Source organism: Temnothorax nylanderi, unplaced genomic scaffold (genome assembly GCF_030848795.1).
Source record: "Temnothorax nylanderi isolate EJ_2023f unplaced genomic scaffold, tnyl_v1.0 TNYL_tig0039_pilon, whole genome shotgun sequence".
Lineage (NCBI taxonomy): Eukaryota > Metazoa > Arthropoda > Insecta > Hymenoptera > Formicidae > Temnothorax > Temnothorax nylanderi.
In genome coordinates, this window is record NW_027249101.1 from 343,035 (window position 1) to 364,467 (window position 21,433).

Here is a 21,433-nt window from a genome sequence, read left to right on the forward strand (position 1 = left end):
GACTCTTCAAAATAATTTTGGAACGATGTTGTGAAATGGCCTTCAGAGTTGCAGTTGTTTTACACTTAATATCATTAATGTCATAAAAAAGTACTTTCCTCTCAATGTTTCCTTTATTTTTAGGATTAAAAAAAGTCACGCGCGGTCAGATTTTTTTGTAATATTCTACATCCACATATGCATTTTAATTTATTTACCTAATCTAATCAGTTTTAAATTATAAACTTTACCATGTAGATCCGGCATCAATAGGATTACTGATGGCGATTGTTCCTTTGGCAGAGGAACTACACAAGTATATCTTACGAATGCGTACGTGAGAATGAAGTAGAATTATTGGAAAAGAGGGAATGCGCTTGCGTGACTTTCAATTTCTCATAAAAGCCTTATTTCTTTTTGATGGAAAAAATAATGCAATGAATTTTCTCGGATATCAGGTGGATAGCTTTATTTTAGATATAGTTCGAAGAAATGATGCTAAATTATAAGTATGTATCTAATGATATAACGATCTGTTGGCCCATTATATAATTTATGATATTTGTACTACAATTTACACTAGAAGAGAAAAGAATGTCTAGTCGATCGATGGAGAAAAGAAGGGATAAACGTACGTTTATGGATTTTTTCACAATCACTCGCGTTCCGGACCTCGTAACGATATGATCCGCAAAGAAGATCAGTATTTTAGCGTAAATAGAATTCTGCTGCTCACTATCGGTTTATGGCCCTACCAACAATCCAACTTCACCAGATTTCAACATATTTTTATCTCTGCTATATTCACAACGTTTATTACATTTCAGGTAAGAAAATATCATAATATTGCAAATTATTATATTTTATTTGTCTCATTCTGTGTTATGCAATGATATTTGTATTAAATATATTGTGGTAAACATTGACAAAAAGGGAACAAGCTCTTATTACCTTGACCTTGACATATATCACTCTTCTGAATAACCTTCGGAAGGTTTACGCCTTCTTTATCTTTATCGCTCGTTTTATTAAAAAGTTGTTAACATATACATGGTGTGTCTGGAAAATAATGAGAATAATTTTTTTACGCTCTTCAGGCGGGATGCGTGAGGAAATTGGGGATCGAGATAGTTGAGGGGGAATCTCAGATATACAGTCGGACTCTCTTCAGTTGAGCTCGAGCCTTTCGAACAGTCGGTACGTTACGGAAGTGCACTCTTGTTTTTCACTCTTGTCGCGGACGACGCTGTCTTCAACATTTCTAACGTTTCTGAGAAGCAGTTTTTCCGAGTTCCACGCAAAATTTAATTGCGTAACGCTGCTTGACGCTCCGTTGCATTTTCGTCCGTGAAAGAGCGAAAAACAAGGGTGCACTTCTGCAATATAACGACCGTTCGAAAGGTTCGAAAGGACCGTTCGGGCTCAACTGACGATGGTCCGACCATATACCTGAGATTTCCCGTCAACTACCTCGACTTCCACTTTTTTCACACAGCCCTTTTAGGGAGCGTAAAGAAATCATTCTCATTACTTCCTGGACACACCATGTATAAGTGAAAAATATAACAGTTTATGTCAATATTAAGGGAAGTAATTTGCTGATATGTGTGTATAAACAGTACACATGTAGGCTTCGCTTTTCTCCCTGCAACAGAGGTGAATGGGGTGGATTACTGTTCGCGTGGAAGGTTGAAAACCCGAACCGTACAATGATAGACCTCGTTTCGCCCTGTAAGCAGGGGTGAGGTGGGATGGGATGGACTTCGCTTTGCGTGGACGGTTCTCTGGACAGCATTGTACGGTTCGAGTTTCCAACTGTCCATACAAACCGAAGTCCACCCTCACACACCCCTGCTGCAGGGGAGGGGCAAAGCCTCTTCCCTGCCTATATGTGTACTCTGTATACACACATATCAACAAATTACATCCCTTGGCACTGACACAAACGGTTATATTTCTTAAACTGTTTTGTTAATAATTTTTTCATAAACAACGAGCGACGGTTAAAATCTTCTGAAGGTTACTCAGGAAAGTGACCTTTAAATATATAACAAGATCAAGGTTATAGGCCTTTGGGTCCTTTTTCGTCAATGTTTACCTACATATTATAACTATTATTTATCAAAGATGTGAAAAAAATTAATAAAATTGATTATTAACAGTTGACAGCATTTTTAACACTAAGATGTACTTCGGAACTCTTCATGAAGGTTTTGTCTTACTTGTGTCACTTCACTAGTCCTGTAATAAAATATAACGTGTTCTATTTTAACATCGAAGGTGTAAGTTAATCGCTTATGAAATATTTGTTAAACGAGATAATTTTTTTTGACGAGTTAATTTTCAAGATATTAAAATATTTGCTTTAATATATGCAAAAGTTGTTGGAATTACAGGTAAAGGATTTATTAATACAGCTTCAGCACATTCATAACAAGCTAAAAAATAAAAATGAAATCGCTATCATGAAAAAATATGACTGCACTGCGAAACATTATGCGGTTGCACTTACAAGTAAGACAACTTTTATTGTCGACTTTGGATGTAATCATATTTATAATATAAGATGTAAGCTATCAAGTAAAAAGGAAACGATTTTGACAGATTATAATATTTTAATGCTGACGTACACACACACACACACACACACACACACACACACACACACACACACACACACACACACACACACACACACACACACACACACACACACACACACACACACACACACACACGCACGCACGCACGCACGCACGCACGCACGCACGCACGCACGCACGCACGCACGCACGCACGCACGCGCGTGCGAGCGCATATGTGCATGGGAGTAAGCGTGCTTGCGTATGTGCGTGCATGCGTGCGTGCATGCGGATTTATGTATATATGATTCTATTATAGCATTTGTTACGTATGTATGCGATGTGTTTGCGTTAAATAGCAAATGTGTTTTATAAATAAAATTCAAAAAAGAACTAGCTATTTTAGTATACGTAATATAATTTTTTAAATGTTATGCATAATAAATTGAATAATATATTCTTTCCAACATTCTGTAGTACTTGGAGTTTGCAGCATGTTTGCTCTCATTATAGTGCAATTTTCGTTAAATATGGCTGATGTTGATCTATCGACGAATGAATCTCGATCATATCAATTTCTGTTTACGATGGAGTATTTCATCGATCCAGAAAAGTATTTTTATTTTATTCTGTTGCACATCAACGCAGCTATGTGCATTGCAGTGATTGTAGAAATAGCCGTTGGTTCAATGATGATTGCATATATTCATCATATCTGTGGAATGTTTAGAATTGCTAGGTACGATTACAGAAATAACCTTAATAATATGGAATGTAATTCTAGAAGTATATATCTCTAAATAACATATTAAAATCAGTGTAACAGTGTTTTTAATTAAAAAATTGCGTCATTCAATAAATTACTAGGTAATATAATTACGATGTAAATATTTGCAGTTATCGTATCGAGAATGCAATAAATATCAACATTCTACAAACTATTACACTGAAAAATAAGATTTTGATGATCGAGAGCATAATTTGTGCCGTCGACATTCACCGGCAAGCTATGAAGTCTGTATCTGCGATGACAATATTCATGCAATATTCATAATAATATTGTTTTGTTTTTGAAGATTGAACAGGCACTTTGTATCAACATTAGAGATAATGCTATTTTGTTTAATAATATGTTGTGTGATTACTTTGAGCTTAAACTTGTTTCAAGTAAGTTGCCTATACCGTGTAATTGTAATAATGTATGAAAGCTACTCCAAAATTATAAGTAATATTTAGTGAATGATAAAAATCGACAAGGTAGATATGCCATAATTATAATTATGGCATGTATAAAGAAGTATGTTAAAATGTAGCTATAATTTTTGCTCTCAAGACGGCATGTAAAATTTGCATGTTTTCTTATATTTTTTTTTGGCCGTAGAATCACGTAGTGACATCTGTTTGCTGTCAAAGTGTGTGGCAAATTAAAAAAATGGGCTATTTATGCTCTCCTATTTTTCATTGTTTTTTTGTTTCTTAGAGTTTTTTGATTGTAGAATCGCGTGGTGGAATTCAATTGCCGTTAAAATGTAACAACCTTAAAAATTGCAATCAAATATGATATTATTTAGGTGTGTCATTCGGTGACAGAGAGACATTGTTGTTTTCACATAATATATATCGATATAAAAAGAAGACAATAAAAAATGGCGGTTAGAAGCTGTATAAAACATTAGAACATTATTAATAACAAAATTAAATTTTCTTTGTTTTTCCTCTCTTGTGTAATTCTGTTATTAATATATTCTAATGTTTTATGTTCTGTTTAAGACAGTTAGTTCGTAAATCGCAATCCATAAGAAAAATTTGAAAATTTTACTATATGTATATTAATAAAAATGTGGTATCTACACGTCTGTACAAATTAAAAGTAACTGACTGTCCCGAACGCAAGATAATCGCTATCAAAAATTGCATTTTTTCCATGTATTGCATGGACAAAGCATACGAAAATCTCGTATTTTGAATTTTAATAATTAGAACGAATCTTAAGAAAGTGATAAAAAACGGATATACCTATAGTAAAAGGACACTAGTAAAAAAACCGAAATTATTGACCGTTTAGATTTAGAAATACAATAATAAATAGACCTTGATTTTTGCGATTATATTTGACGTAAAGAAGCGACTGGAGGAGAAAAATGAAAGAATATTCTTTTGTTTTGTGTGTGAGGGACAGAACTATCCAAAAGTTTTCAGCCTGTAACCGCAAATAGTCAGATGTTTTCACGTCGATTTATAGAGTATAAAATTTTGGATTGTATTGTCACGGACTAACTACCTTAAAGTGTATATGTTTAATTTGTATACAGATTTATAGCTCTTCTTAATGTTTTCGAAAAAATTTCGGGAACTTTTGTGTCATTCTGTACATATAACGAATGCAATTTTTTAAATACTAAATAACGTGAGAAGAAAAGTAATGAATAGAATATGCACTCTATCGTAAAAGACCACAGAAATGTTGCAAGTACAATAATATAATCGTGAAACAACTTTTACAACTATGTTAAAGTAGAACATATTCTCATTGGTATTCGTGTACAATCAGCGTTTTAGAGCAATATCTCTTATCTATATGAATCACATGTAATCTTTGCGCTAAGAATGAAGAAAACTTATTGTGTAGTTGATGGACATATATTGTATATTAGAGTTTACTAATTCCTATAAAATTTGTTTTTTTTATTTTTTCAGATAGCATCATTTGTAGGTAATATCGAGAAAGTTTTAATGCCATTTTTATGTTCGTTAGTAGCGATCTTACATATGTTCTTATCTAATCTAATGGGACAAATTGTAATTGACTACAATAATCACATATTCACTACTGCGTAAGAAATATTCATATGATAGAGAACATATACAGATTCTTTCTTCAGTGGTCGTAACAGTAAATGTAGATTTTGACTTGATGCAGAAGGAACTAGTTTTTAGCAATCAACTAAAAAAAAATTTTTTATTTTAAGTTAAAAAGTAAAGTTTATTTTTTTAGGTACAATGTTCAGTGGTATAAAACTCCTTTACATATACAGAGAATGATATTATTCTTGTTGCAAAGAGGAACTAAGGAATTTAAAATAAATTTCGGTAGACTATTTGATGGATCAATGATGAGTTTCGCTACGGTAATATAATGTATAATTTATCGACAGTATTATATTACACATAGACTGAATAAAAAAGAATGCTTATAATTACAGCTACTAAAGGCCTCATTATCTTATTTCACCGTTATATATTCTACACGGTCATGAAACATATACGAATTTAGTAACGCGATGGTGTAACATAGTTAATAGATGAATGTATTTACGCTCAAAGAATAAATAGATATATCTTTGAACATGTAGCGTAGATAAATATTTCTCTGCTAAAAGAGGAGATCAAATTAAAGTATTAGTACTTCAAGTTTTCTCAATACATCGAAATTGGTCATTGTACTAGCTTACAGTTCCCATACAGACAGTGTATGCTTAAATATTTTCCTTTGCATTTACGTAAGATTTCCGTCACACAATTACATGTTATTCTTAATTGATTTATTTGTTAATAACATTCACATAAATGTTTGAGTGTACCGTTTTGTTAATAAATAACATATATTAATAAAATATATATTTAAAAAATAAAAAAATTAAAAAAAAAAGAATTCTTTTTACCAGTAACAAATGTTATAATTGTAGACAACTAGATAGTTTTAACACTTTAATATTAAATATTTGTTAAAAATATTAATCGTGCCAAAAAAGGAAAGGGCGTTGTTTCCACTTTTCGCGGAAATGTAGAAAAATATAATTGTGTCGCTAAGCATTACACGATTGTGGTAAGGCAATGTTTATTGATTTTTGTATGTAATCATATTTTCAATTTAATATCCAATCAGCTGTCAAGTGGAGAAAAATCGATTTTAGCATATTATAGTACTTTTATATACATACTTATACCGTGCGTATAAGTACCAGAAGTTCCGGAATGGCCAATTATTTCAGAAAGTATTGGTTTATTAGAAAAATTTCAGAAAAAAGTTAGAGGGTTTAAAGGGGACCAATAGATATTATATGTCTTATTATATGAGTTTATTAACCCTTGAATGCCCCACCTCTCAAGAATCTCGTAAATGACACATGGGGTCTAAAAGACCCCAGCATGAAAAATGTCTCCTTACTCATTGATTTTTTGATATTTAGTTATGAAAATTATTTTCAATGTTGTTCAAGGCTTAGAAAAGAGAATAAAATGCTTATATTGTTAAAATTTCAATTTCAACATAGTATAAAAAATTAAGTAAACTGAGTACTGCTAAGTGTACAAGCGGGTAGGTCAATCACTCAACTTTCATCAATGGGAGCATGAGCTCCATTTTTGGGGGGAACATTTGAAAATATATCGATCTAAAGGGTTGGGGTCCGCTGGACCCCAGGGTGGCATTTAAAGGTTAAAACACTTATCATATGTATGCATTTGCGATAAATGGTGTTTAATAATTGAATAAAGTAGAAAAATAGTTATTAATTTTATAGTAAAATTTTATTTTAATAGAATTAATTTATAGTATGTGCGTACGGCATACACATAAACCGATTTTATATACTAAAAATTTAAATGACATATTCTCTTTATTGCTTTTTAGAAGTTGGAATTTGCGCAATATTTACTGTTGTTATAGTTCAAATTTGGTCAAATATAATATAAGAAATACGCCTGCGTGGATTTCTTGCAAAGCTCAATTTTACGAGAAAAATACATTTGTCGAGTTATCTTTAATTGTCGGTAAATCTATATCCGCAGTTTTTTTTTTGTTGAGATTGATTTAATTAAGGGCATTTTGATTTTCTAGCAAACTTTTACACAATCAACATTATAAATTATGGAACTTGCATTATTGCATTAAAATTATATCTGAAGGAATAAGATATAGAGTATTCAATCTATCAGTAAAAAGAAGAGTGGGACGCACCCTCATCGATGTCCTCAATCTTCGCAATAATACTTAGAAGCTGGCATAGAAATGATACATCTAGAAGCTCGATATTATAGCAACCAATAGAAGTCTCAGTAGACTTTTATTTCTTAATATTGGTTTATGGTCCTATCTGCAATCTAAATTTATTCGATTTCAGTTTATTTTCCTCTCTGCTATTCTGTCAGCAGGTATATGTATTTCAAGTAAAAAGGAATATAGTACGTTATTATAAATCAATTTCTGCATGACAATCTTTCACTGACAAATGATTTATTTTAATCTATATTACGCAATTTGATCTATTCTATATTATAAGACTTGCGAATCAGCGCGCGTTCGGGCGATTCGACCGGCGTGCGCAGCAACTGTAAACGCTGGGCTCTCTTCTCACTATAGATATATGTACAGTATATTATCTAGACCGAGCGTTTGCCTTTATTTGAAGAGTGAGAGTAGGATGCATGTAGAAAAGGACAGATGATGACGAACGTATCTCCTTCTCTCTCATACGTGCCTGCGTAATAAGATAAGCCACGCCTATTCAAAGCAGTGTGTGTTTATGTTGTACGCACACAGAGTTGGGACTATTTCCCACCTTCTCTCATTTGAAAGAGACGAGGAGATGTACCTTATATTCCCTCTCGTTCTACGTTGGTACCAAGTGGTGGGGATTAACGCTCCGTCTGTGCTTGTAACCGAATCGCGCGAACGCGCGCTGATTCGCAGGTCTTTATTAATTAAGTTTTCATTATTTATTGCCATAATCGCAAAACGGTAAAGAATTTTTCTATTCGGTTAAACCCACTACCTACTCGGCGAATGTTGTACCTATTATCAGAGACCTTATACATATAGGTTGTCTGTATATTCCGGTATTTCGAAATCAGACATTTGGATTAGCTGTAATTTAAATACAAATAGTGTATAGGTACATCTTTAAGTATTTTTCATTGCTTTCGAATAATAATTTTCTTACGCGCAATTTGTTATACAACGCACTGAACATTATGTTTATATAATTTTTTCGTGCCTACTATTGTATAAATAATTAAATTTAGAGTCTTCTGCAATAAATAATCTGCATATAGGAAACAATAAAAAAGCAAAAAGAATAAACATATTACCATTAAACAACAATATTGCTAATGAACGACATTATTAACTATAAATAACTGATACAATCAATATTTGCTAAAAATATGAATTAGTTTGAGGTTTAAGAGAATCACGTATCTATTCTGATACGCATTTTTAAATTATAAGCTTTACCAAGTAGATCCGGCATCAATAGGATTACTGACGGCGATTGTTCCTTTGGCAGAGGAGCTACACAAGTGTATCTTACAAATGCGTACGTGAGAATGAAGTAGAATTATTGGAAAAGAGGGAATGCGCTTGCGTGACTTTCGATTTCTCATTTAAGCCTTTTTTATGGAAAAAAAATACAATAAACGTTTTCAAATAGCAGGTAAATAGCAGGTTATTATAGACTATAGACGAAAAAATGCTTCTTTAAGTTATAAGTATATATCTAATGATATAATGATCTGATGGCCAATTATATAATTTACGATATTTGCACTACAATTTACACTGAAAGAGAGAACGTCTAGTCGATCGATGGAGAAAAGAGGGGATAAACGCACGTTATGAACTTCTTCACAATCACTCGCGTTCCGGACCTCGTAACGATATGATCCGCAAAGAAGATCAGTATTTTACCATAAATAGAATTCTACTGCTTACTGTCGGCTTATGGCCCTATCAACAATCCAACTTCACTACATTTCAATATATTTTTATTTCTGTTATATTGACAGCAATAATTGTATTTCAGGTAAGAAAATATCATAATATTGCAAATCATGATAACTATACATTATTATGTAAGTTATCAAACGGCAAGTTTTTATTATATATATTGTCTCACTTTGTGTTATGCAATGATATTTGCATTAAATATATTGCAATTATTATTAATCAAATATGTATGAGTAAAATTAAATAAAAATTGTCTATCAACAGCTGACAACGTTTTTGACATTAAATTGTACTTCGGAACTCCTCATGAATGTTTTGTCTTCCGTATCTTTCTTTATTATTTTTATAATAAAGTATAACATTTTCCGTTTTCACATCGAAAATGTAAGTCAATCGCTTACGATGTATTCGTTAAACGGTATAACTCTCTCCGTGTAGCGAATTTTTACATCAAAACATTTGCTTTGATATATAAAAAGTTTCTGAAATGACAGGTAAAGGATTTACTGATGCAGATCCAGCACGTACATAACGAATTAAAGGATAAAAATGAAACTGCTATCATAAAGAAATATGATTGCATTGCAAAACGTTATACGGTTGCACTTATAAGTAAGACAACTTTTATTGTTCTTTAATATAATGATATCGTCAATATAATATGTAAGCTATCAAGTAAATAAAAAATCAATTTTTGCGGATTTTATACGTGATTTTGTTATGGTATATATATTTACGTACACACATAAGTCGGCTGTTTTTTCCGAAAATGGCCATGCTCCGATTTAGGTCAATGTTCGTAAATAGATTTCTTTTACATGAAGAAGACGTGTACTAAAAGAACTTTTTGCTACTCAAAAGTTAAACAACTTTTTTCAACATTTTTTCATATTTTCTCACGTTTTTTATTTTCTTATGTCTTTTATATTTTTTTTCCTTATGTCTTGCACACCATTTTTCATTTATAACGGAACATATCATTACATTAAAATGGTTCCACATGGGTTTCCATGTGATGCGAGGTTTACCTTACTAGCCGGTGTTTGTAGTGCGATACAAGGTCTATTATTATATAAGGTTCCATATGGGTTTTCGACTTTGCACGTAAAGCGAGGTTCATCCCACACCACCCGGTGCGAAATAATGTCTGTTATTATACGGTTCCACATGAGTTTCCAACTTCCCATGCAAACCGTAAAATGTGGTTTCACATGTGCAGGAATCATTTTATGTTAAGAATAATCGCTGTACTCTTTTAAGTAGAAGAACATTAGAAGTGGCGCCTGTATAATGAATAAGTACCCATTTTTTCATATTTTATGTATATTATATTAACGTGCAATGCCGCAATGATATTTATCTTGACGTATATAGTTACGGCTATGACTTTGACTACCAGTTATATGTATTGTTTAGACCAACCTTGCGAGCTGCTTTAGTTCGTATACTGGAATATACTGACATTGAGTTATATAGTTGGCTGATTGCGAGTGCCGTGTACAAATATATTTTTCAGTTTTAACTGACTAAAATATTGGACTTTAATAAATTTATTTCCTCTTGCCCGAAAAATTAAGTAATCGCCAAACAATCGAATGACTTAGAGAAATAAAATTAATTCTTACTAAAATGGTATGCATAGACCATAAGAAAAAGAAATATGAAAGACATAAAACATAAAAAAGAAAATATGAAAATCGTTGAAAAAGTTGCTTAACTTTTGAGTCGCAAAAAATCCTTTTGGTATGTCCTTTTGGTTCCTTTCAAAAAGGAACCTGTTTACAAACTTTGACTCAAATCGTAACATGGGTGTTTTCGGAAGTTTCGCCGAGAATTAGTTAGTATCAGTATCGCAGAATTCGATTTTATTCGACTTAAAAAATGTATCATAAAATACGAGCGGTAAATATAAAATAATTTCATAACATTATATACAAGTAATTCAAATAATAATTTCTTTCTAATGTTTTTTAGCCCTTGCAGCTTGTACCATATCTCTTAGTATTATATTTCAATTTTGGACAAATATGGCTGATGTTGATTCACCGACGAATGTATCTCGATCATACTATTTTCTCTTTAAGATGGAGTACTTTATCGATCAAGAAAAATATTTTTATTTGATTTTGTTGCACATCAATGCAGCTGTTTGCGTTGGGATGGTTATAATGTTAGGAATAGGTACAATGTTCATTGCGTGTATTCAGCATACCTGTGGAATGTTTAGAATTGCTAGGTACGAACACAGAAATGAGCTTAATAATATGAAATGTAACTAGAAGTTTACCTCTAAACAACATTATTAAAAAACGTTTGTGTAAAAATGCTTTTAACTGAAAAATTGCGTCATTTGATGAATTACGGCACAAATATTTACAGTTATCGTATCGAGAATGCAATAAATATAAAAATTGGACAAAATATTACGCTGGAGAATGAGATTTTGATGACCGAGGGCACAATTTGTGCCGTCGACATTCACCGGCAAGCTATAAAGTTTGTATTTACGATAACAATATTCACGCAATAATCACAATAATATTTTTCTTGTTTTTAAAGATTGAACAAGCACTTAATGTCAGTATTGGAGATAATGTTTTTTTGTTTAATAGTGTGTTGTGTGGCTTGCTTAAGCCTCAACTTGTTTCAAGTAAGTCATATGCTATAATTATGTATGAAAACTGCTCCGAAATTATTTGCACTATTGCTCAGTAAGTATGACAAGAATCAATACAAGAATACATCAGATATATTAGAATTATGAATCTTCAATAAAAGCCATTATAAATGACATATAAATTGACGAATACAACAGTTTAGATACTAAATAACATGAGAAGAAAAATAACGAGAAGAATACGCTTTCTATCGCAAGAAACACAGAAATATTGTGGCTATATAACGTTTATGCAAGTTGGCCGAATTTTTATTGTTAAACTTAATAAGCAATATTGCAAACAGACGTAATCTTGAAACAGCATTCACAGATCCATGTTAAAATAGGATACATTCTCATTGGTGCTTGTGTTTAATCAACGCGATCAACGCTTTGTATCTTATCTGTACCTATAAGTCACTTGTAATCCTAAGCTTTAAAAATGAAGAACACTTTTTGTATAGTATGTTTTTGTATATGTTGATAGAAATGGTATATATTATGAAGAAGACTAATAATTTCTATAAAATATATTTTTTCACTTTTTCAGATAACATCATTTGAAAATAACGCCAAGAACTTTTTAATGCCATTTGTATGTGTGTTAGCATGTACCATATACATGTTTTTATCCAATCTTATGGGGCAGATTGTAATTGACCACAATAATCACGTATTTACTACTGCGTAAGAAATATTCTTATGATAGAAAACGTATAGATGTGTGTGTGTTTTATTCCTTTACATTCAATGTAGAAGTTAATTTGTTGCAGGAACTAGCTTAAAGTAATAAATTAATAAAAAAATTCGTATCTTAAGTTAGCAATTCATGTTTAATTTCGTAGATACAACGTTCAATGGTACAAAACTCCTTTACATATACAGAGAATGATATTATTTATGTTACAAATAGGAATCAAGGAATTTTGTTTAAATATCGGTGGAGTATTTGATGCATCCATAGAGGGTTTCGCAACGGTAATATTTTGTAGAATAATATTTTGAAACAGTAGTTTAAATATAGGTATAATAAAAAATAATGTTTATATAATTGCAGTTAGTAAAGGCCTCGATATCTTATTTCACTGTCATACATTCTACACGATAATGAGACAAATACTTAATAACACTATGGTGAGGATGTTATTAAAAAAGTTTACGCTTATTTACAGTACGCTTAAAAAATAGAAAAACTTATTTTTTGTGTATGTAAGATAACTTGATATTTTGTTATTAAAAAAAAGGATTAAAATATTCAAATCAAAACATTGATATTTCAGATTTTTGCAAGGAATCGAGAAATCAGACATTTGTAATAGCTGTAATTCAAATATAGACAGTGTATAAAAATTTAAGTATTTTTCTTTGCCTCCTGCAGAAAACAATTGAAGTTATGTAATCAAAATGTTTGTATTTCAGGTTTTCGCAATGTATTGAAATTGGGTATTGTAGTAGTTGTAATTCAAGTATAAACAGTGTGTAAACATTTAAACATTTTTTATTGTCTTCAAATAATAATTTTCTTACGCATAATTTGTTATTAACGCGTTAAATATTATGCTCACATAATTTCTTCGTATATATATATATATATATATATATATACCTACAGTTATATAATAAATAATTATGTTTACAGTTTTCTATGATAAATAATTATATGAGAAATAAAGAAAAAGTATTAAGGATAAACATGTTGCCATTGAACAATGATATCGCTATTCGCTAGTAAACGATATTATTAGTGACAACTAAAATAGCTGATATAGTCAATTTTTGCTAAAAATATTAATCAGGTTAATCAATTCGAAATTTAATTAAAAGTATCGTGTATTTATCTAATCTGACCATTTTTAAATTATAAGCTTTACCATGTAGATCCGGCATCAATAGGATTACTGACGGCGATTGTTCCTTTGGCAGAGGAGCTACACAAGTGTATCTTACGAATGCGTACGTGAGAATGAAGTAGAATTATTGGAAAAGAGGGAATGCGCTTGCGTGACTTTCAATTTCTCATAAAAGCCTTTCTTTTTAATGGAAAAAATAATGCAATGAATTTTCTCGGATATCAGGTGGATAGCTTTATTTTAGATATAGTTCGAAGAAATTATTCTAAATTATAAGTATGTATCTAATGATATAACGATCTGTTGGCCCATTATATAATTTACGATATTTGCACTACAATTTACACTAGAAGAGAGAACGTCTAGTCGATCGATGGAGAAAAGAGGGGATAAACGTACGTTATGGACTTCTTCACAATTACTCGTGTTCCGGACCTCGAGATATGATCCGCAAAGAAGATCAGTATTTTAAAGTAAATAAAGTTCTACTGCTAACTGTTGGCTTATGGCCCTATCAGCAATCAAAATTTACTCAATTTCAGTTTATTTTTTTTTCTGCTATTCTGTCAGCAAGTATTATATTTCAGGTAAGACAAGAATATTGTAATATTATTATAAAATCAATTTTTTTACTGTATGACAACCTTTCACTGCTTAATAATTTATTTTAATCTATATTTAGCAATTTGATTTTTGTATCAAATTAAAATACTACATGATGCGCTATGCGCATGCAATTTATTCTTATAACACTATATGCATGTGCCTGTGTCCTGTATTAAAACTTTTATGTATAAATAGTATAAATAGTATTAACAGTATTAATAACAGATACTTATACGCGAATTTCTGTAAAACTATCTCTATTTGCAGCTGACACCATTAATAGTATTAAAATGTACTTCGGACCTTGTTACCAAAGTGTTGTCTTCCGTATCTTTCTTTACACTGTTTATAATAAATTATAACGCATTTCGTCTTAACATTGAAGTTGTAAGTTAATGGCTTACAGAGTATCCGTTAATTAGGATTAACTTGTCCGTCAAATATATTTTTATAGCAAAAAGTATTTTAATATTTACAACAATAGTATAAAAAAATAATAAAAAATGGCAGGTGAAAAAGTTATTGATGGAGCTTCAATATATACTTAACGAATTAAGGGATAAAAACGAAATTGCTATTGCAAAAAAATATAGTTGTATCGCTAATCGTTACACGATTGCGCTTACGGGTAAGACAATGTTTATTGATTTTTGCATGTAATCATATTTTCGATTTAATATCTAACAATAAACTGTTAAGTGCAGTGAAATCGACTTTAGCATATTATAACTTTCATATATACATACATTTATATATGATTTATTTTATTGCATTGGCCTATTAAAGCATTAATGTCACGTATTTACATTAAATGGCAAATGTGCTTATAAATTGAATAAAATAGAAAAATAGCTATCAATTTTGCAATAAAATTTGATTTTATTTGAAGATATATTTCATGTCGTACACATATGTGTACGGTATACATAAAATAATTTTATAATATTACACCCTACAAATTTAAATAACAATTTATTTACGCTTTTTAGCACTTGGAGTTTGTGGAATATTTGTTAGTATTATAGTTCAATTTTGGTCGAATTCAATTAATGTTGATGTACCGATGAATATATCTCACCAACGGTCACGTCATTTATTCATTATAACGGAGTATTTCGTCGATCAAGAGAAGTATTTCTATTTGATTTTGTTTCATGTGTACGTAGCTCTTTCCATCGGAGCAACTGTAATGGTAGCAATAGGTGCAATGGTTATTACGTATCTTCAACATACCTGTGGAATGTTTAGAATTGCTAGGTAGGAATATAGACGTAAAAATTACCGTATTATATAACGGTTCAATAATAATTAGGACTGTTATACAAGTTATATACAAAAGTGTTATCTTTATATGTATAACATGGTAAAAAATTTTTTGGTAAAAGTTTGTTTTTAGCTGAAGAATTGTGTCATTTAATAAATTGCTATATAATTGCGACATAACATTTGTAGCTTTCGTATTGAACATGCAATGAGTATCGACATTTTACAAAACATTACGCTAAAAAATAAGATTCTGATGACCGAGGGCATAATTTATGCGGTCGACATTCAACGGCAAGCTATGAAGTTTGTATTTACGTCGACAATATTCGTGCAATACCTACGTTTAATAATATCTTTTTGTTTTGGAAGACTGTCTAGGGATATGTTGTCCGCATTCGAGATAATGTTGGTTTGCTTAATAACGTGTGGAGTGGTTTGTGTGAGCATCAACCTATTTCAAGTATGTTTTTGAATTTGTCTAATAATGTATGAGAGCTGTCCCGAAGTTATTCATATTAATAATAATACTGTCCAATAAATGTGTCAAGAAATTGATTCCAAAGATTTTTCAGATTGCATCATCTGACGGAAATAATGTTGAGGAATTGTTGTTTCCGTTTATTTTTCTATTTGTTAGTGTCATGTATATGTTTATAGCCAACTATATCGGGCAGAATGTAACGGATCATAATAATTACGTATTTTCTACTGCGTGAGAAACATTTCATGAAATAGTATATATGAAAGTTCATCTTTTAACCCATTGGCTGTGTAAGAGAATTTTACTATTTGGGCTAAAAGTGTGTTGAAAAAAAAGTTCATCGGATTATTATGAAACTTGATACCCTTATGTTTTTTGGGTCTCTGAATCCGAATACGATGTCAGATTTACAAAATTCAAAATAGCGGGTCCAATATGGCGGATCAAAATTACAAAAAATAGACGGAATTTTATTATTATTATTTTGAAGTTATTTAGATCTCTGAATCTAAATCCGTCTTTCAATAATTGCATTCTAGGTAAGTTGTAAATTTTGGAATTTTTATATTATAAAGATCTGCAATCCAAAAAACTTAAAGAATCCAAGTTTAATGGATATCAATACATTTTTTATAATTTTGAAGCGCCATATTGCATCCGCCATTTTTTAATTTTGGTGTCATATTCGGATTTAGAGACCCAAAAAACATAAGGGTACCAAATTTCATGAAAATCAGATCTTTTTTTGTAATTTTGATCCGCCATATTGGATCCGCCATTTTGAATTTTGTACATCTGACTTCGGATTCGTAATCAGCGACCCCAGTAACCCCCGAGTAACAAGTTTCAAGCAAATTCAGAAAGTTTTACTTTGTTTTTTTCTACGTTGCGGCTATAGCCGTCATACACACTCTTGGCCACTTTTGTTTTTGCGGCTATAGCCGTCATACACAGTCAACGGGTTAAGAGTTGCTTCATCAATAAAAATTAATTGATATTACTGTAAAATAAATCGGCGTAAACACTGAAGTTAACTAATAGAGATTTGTCTCAATTTTTCATTCATTATGCATATATTTTATAGGTACAATGTGCAGTGGTATAGAGCTCCAATACACATACAGAAGATGATATTGTTCCTGTTACAAAGAGAAACTAAGGAGTTTACTTTGAGTGTTGGTAAATTATTTCATGCATCTATGGAATGTTTTGCCACGGTAAGATGATATAAAATATCTCAATAGAGTATCATATTAAAAATAAATGTTATTAAAGGAAACATTTTTAATTAAAGCTGGTTAAGACTTCGGTATCTTATTTTACCGTCATATATTCTACACGATGACGAAGCAAGTATGAATTTAATAACAGCATGGTGAGAATATAATTAATGAAAAAGCAATAGTATTCACGCTTAGAAAATAGAAATATTAATTTTTGTTAAAAATGTGCAGATATTTATGTAAAATTGTTAATAAAGATATAAAAGATTAAAATTATACAAATCAAGGTATTATTACATCAAGTTTCTGCGATGCATTGAAATACGATTTATATGCGCAATTTTCTATTAAACATTAGCTATTTATACTCTTATATATTTTATTTGGTATCAACGATTACATATAAATATGTTAGAATTATCGATAATAAATATGTGTATAGTAAAAAACAAAAAAAAGAACAAGAATATGACTAGTAGTAGATGATACAGAAAACTAGATATAGAAATGACATTTTGGTATTTAATATTGGTTAAAAAATTCTCGCCATTTCTAAATTATAACTTTACCAAGTAAGCTCCGACATCGAGGGGGTTGAAGTTAGAGAATATGTCTGTCAGAGAGCAAGTGTATCCTATGAGTGCGCGTACTGGAATGAAGTTTCGACGCTGAAAAGAAGAAAATGCGCCTGCGTGAATTTTCTGTGAATAGATCAATTTCATGGGAAAGACACATCCGTCAAATTGCTTTCAGCGGTAACTCGGTCGCGGATATATTCGTTTCTACGAGAAATTTATTCAACTGTGCGTGTTCTAGCGGACTCGTACAAATGTGCGTTATGGTAAATTAGATTATTTGTATTGAAATATGTGCCAGAAGATGAAATATATGAAATATTTAATCGATTACTTCCAAAAAGGAGGGGTTTCTGCCCAAGAAAGTGTAAGTAAAAAAGATAGTAGGTATTTATAAGAGATAGTATTTTTTGTAGATTTTTTGACCTCCTAAATATGGAAAAGCTAATATAATATTAAAAAGTTTGTGTATCGGGAACATATTGAAAATCGAGAAAGAATATATGACGTATTAGAAATTCGGTTGATGTATAGAGCTATTACAAAACGCATTCCATCAGTTTGGGGAGGAGAAGCGAGAGAAGTGTTTTGAGTATGTGTAAAGGAAAGTGTAAAAAACTGTGTGAACTAGGAATGCGTTTTGTGATAACTCTGTACATCAACCGAATTTCTATACATCATATTCTTGCTCGATTTTCAAATTATTTTCGATACACCACAAGCTTTTTAATAACTTTTTCGTATTCAAGTGGCCAAAATCTATAAAAAACACTATCTCTTTTACTTACATCTTTTTTAAACAGAAATCGTATTTTTTAGACACCCACCTTTAAAAATAAGTTTACTTAGTGACAAAATAAATCAAAAATTTTACATGTGATAAACATATTGTTTACAATATATGAAATATATTGTTCACAGCTATCGTCGAATTGAACGTGCAATGAGGATCAATATGCTACAAAATATTACTTTGTAATATTGTAATATTGTAATATTGTACTAAAGAACGAGGATTTGATACTTAAAGGGATAACTTATGCCGTAGATATTCATCGGCAAGCCACGAGGTTGATATTCGTGTAATATATGTATTCATGTATGTATATGTGAATATAAAACGCGCGTATAACATGTAACATTTATTTATGTTTGAAGATTATCCGAACTAGTTGTATCTAAATTTGAGGCAATGTTGTTTTGTTTAATAACAATCGGAGTAATTTTTTTAAGTATCTGTCTCTTTCGAGTAAGTCTTGAATATCGTCTAAAAATAATGATTTATGGATGATTTATTATTTCTTGATTTACAATTTTATGTTAAGAGCATGTAATCTGTTACTAACGTTACTGATTAAAAAAGTATGCGTATAATTGTTTTGTTTTATTATATCAATTTTCATTTTCGTTCTTTAACCCTTTCGCTACGGAGCGACCGGGACGCGAACGGCTCTCCAGTTGCCGAAGCGTCGATCCGCCGATATACGCGAGTCGGCCGAGAGAGCTAAGCACTCGACGTTTAACGCCTTCAATTATTATATGTAATAAAACTCAATAACAAAAACATTTAAAAAATTTGTTAACAGTAACATTTCAAGTTAACATTTCAAATTGCTCGGCCGCAGTGAGCATGTGGACAGTGGACTATAGTCACTGCTCGGCCGCAGCGAGCAGTACAATGAACAGTGACTATAGTCACTCTCCGTACCGAAAGGGTTAAAATTAATTTACTAACATGTGCAGCAGAATGAAGGTTAGAACATATACAGGGTGTATCACACCACACGTCCCACCCGAATTTTCCGTAAATGTAAAGTGACATCAGGAAATTGGACAGAAATGTTAAGCCTCAAATCCTATCCGAAGAATCGAATAAAAGTATTTCCGTTTTCCGGAACTGACCGAAAGTATAAGTAGCAACTGGGGTCAACTTTGAAATCTCAAATCGGAACATATGTGTAGGGTTGAACACATGTAGGGTCCAATAAAAGATGTTTCTTTTTTCAGACACGAAACTTTGTATTATTATTTCGACATCATCTCACCTTTCGATTTTCCAATCGTTTCTCCTCAACGGTTGGAGATACTGTGATTATGTTTAAATAAAAAATGATTCTGTTTTGAAGCTCTATCCAACGATACCCTACACAACATGTTTTCAGCTAGATTTCAAAGTCGACTCCAGTTGCCACTACTTGCGATCAGTTCCGGAAAACGGAAATACCCTCACTCGATTCTTGGGATAGGATTGGCGCTTAACATTTCTCTCCAACTTCCTGTCACCTTGCGTTTACGGGTAGGACGGATAGTTTGATACACAGTATATATAGATAAACGGAGTATAACTACGATTTCAGATATTTCGTATCTTAGATATTTCAGGTAATGTCGTCCGCAGAAAATGCTAAGGAAATTTTGCTGCCTTTTGTATTTTCAGTTTGCAGTGTTTTTTATATGTTCGTAGCCAATTATATCGGACAGGATATAATAAATCATAATAATCACATATATGTTACCGCGTAAGATATTTGTTTGTAACTTTACAATTATACATACGAAAGTTTATTTTATATCATTCTACATTGAAAGTAAAGATTAACATTGTTTTTTATACGTATAATCTATGTATGCTAAAATTATTGATAAATCTTTTTATCTTTCTCAAATTGTCATTTCTCATCGTTTAAATAACATATTGTAGATACGACGTTCAATGGTATATGGCTCCGTTACATATACAAAAATTGATACTGTTTCTAATGCAAAGGGGCGCCAAAGATTTTACTTTGAGTGTCGGTGGACTATTTATTGGATCGTTAGAGTATTTCGCCACGGTAAGAAAATGATATATCATGCATCAGAATATATTTAAAATAACAGAACACAAAATGGAGAAATTTAACAATATCATTCGTTGTAGTTGGTAAAGGCTTCGGTATCTTACTTTACATTCATATATTCTAACATTCTATATATATATATATATATATATATACCATACAGTTATACAATAAATAATTATGTTTAAAGTTTTCTATGATAAATAATTATATGAGAAATAAAGAAAAAGTATTAAGGATAAACATGTTGCCATTGAAGAATGATATCGCTAGTAAACGATATTATTAGTGACAACTAAAATAGCTGATATAATCAATTTTTGCTAAAAATATAAATCAGGTTAATCAATTCGAAATTTAATTAAAAGTATCGTGTACTTATCTAATCTGACCATTTTTAAATTATAAGCTTTACCACGTAGATCCGGCATCAATAGGATTACTGACGGCGATTGTTCCTTTGGCAGAGGAGCTACACAAGTGTATCTTACGAATGCGTACGTGAGAATGAAGTAGAATTATTGGAAAAGAGGGAATGCGCTTGCATGACTTTCAATTTCTCATAAAAGCCTTTCTTTTTAATGGAAAAAATAATGCAATGAATTTTCTCGGATATCAGGTGGATAGCTTTATTTTAGATACAGTTCG

The 21,433-nt window shown here is 31.3% G+C and overlaps 3 protein-coding genes across 3 annotated transcripts in view; 2 read left to right on the plus strand and 1 right to left on the minus strand.

Annotated features, from left to right (window-relative positions):
• Positions 1-21,433, minus strand: part of LOC139771396 (non-structural maintenance of chromosomes element 3 homolog) — a 161,502-nt gene that overhangs the window by 41,676 nt on the left and 98,393 nt on the right. The window lies entirely within an intron of this gene.
• On the plus strand, positions 16-6,192 carry LOC139771386 (uncharacterized). Its single transcript, XM_071704119.1, has 9 exons — positions 16-806; positions 2,142-2,261; positions 2,376-2,493; positions 3,039-3,300; positions 3,459-3,575; positions 3,638-3,744; positions 5,275-5,395; positions 5,557-5,689; positions 5,765-6,192. Exons 1-9 carry the CDS (start codon positions 663-665, stop codon positions 5,816-5,818), a joined length of 1,176 nt encoding a protein of 391 aa, XP_071560220.1. The 5' UTR covers positions 16-662; the 3' UTR covers positions 5,819-6,192.
• Positions 9,221-20,973, plus strand: LOC139771336 (uncharacterized). Its single transcript, XM_071704037.1, has 15 exons — positions 9,221-9,364; positions 9,553-9,672; positions 9,783-9,900; positions 11,263-11,524; positions 11,668-11,784; positions 11,848-11,938; positions 12,495-12,631; positions 12,790-12,922; positions 13,002-13,041; positions 15,390-15,657; positions 15,853-15,969; positions 19,104-19,194; positions 20,319-20,464; positions 20,647-20,779; positions 20,866-20,973. The coding sequence occupies exons 1-15, from the start codon at positions 9,221-9,223 to the stop codon at positions 20,971-20,973; spliced, it is 2,025 nt and encodes a 674-aa protein (XP_071560138.1).

What these genes read in the sequence shown, in the direction of transcription:
- LOC139771336 (XM_071704037.1), top strand. Translation starts at nt 9,221, where the DNA reads ATGATCCGCAAAGAAGATCAGTATTTTACCATAAATAGAATTCTACTG. An exon ending in AATCACGTATTTACTACTGC is followed by an intron (nt 12,632 to 12,789) that starts GTAAGAAATATT and finishes TTAATTTCGTAG; the next exon opens with ATACAACGTTCAATGGTACA. An exon ending in CGTTAGAGTATTTCGCCACG is followed by an intron (nt 20,780 to 20,865) that starts GTAAGAAAATGA and finishes CATTCGTTGTAG; the next exon opens with TTGGTAAAGGCTTCGGTATC.
- LOC139771386 (XM_071704119.1), top strand. Translation starts at nt 663, where the DNA reads ATGATCCGCAAAGAAGATCAGTATTTTAGCGTAAATAGAATTCTGCTG. An exon ending in CAACGTTTATTACATTTCAG is followed by an intron (nt 807 to 2,141) that starts GTAAGAAAATAT and finishes GATTATTAACAG; the next exon opens with TTGACAGCATTTTTAACACT. An exon ending in AATCACATATTCACTACTGC is followed by an intron (nt 5,396 to 5,556) that starts GTAAGAAATATT and finishes TTATTTTTTTAG; the next exon opens with GTACAATGTTCAGTGGTATA.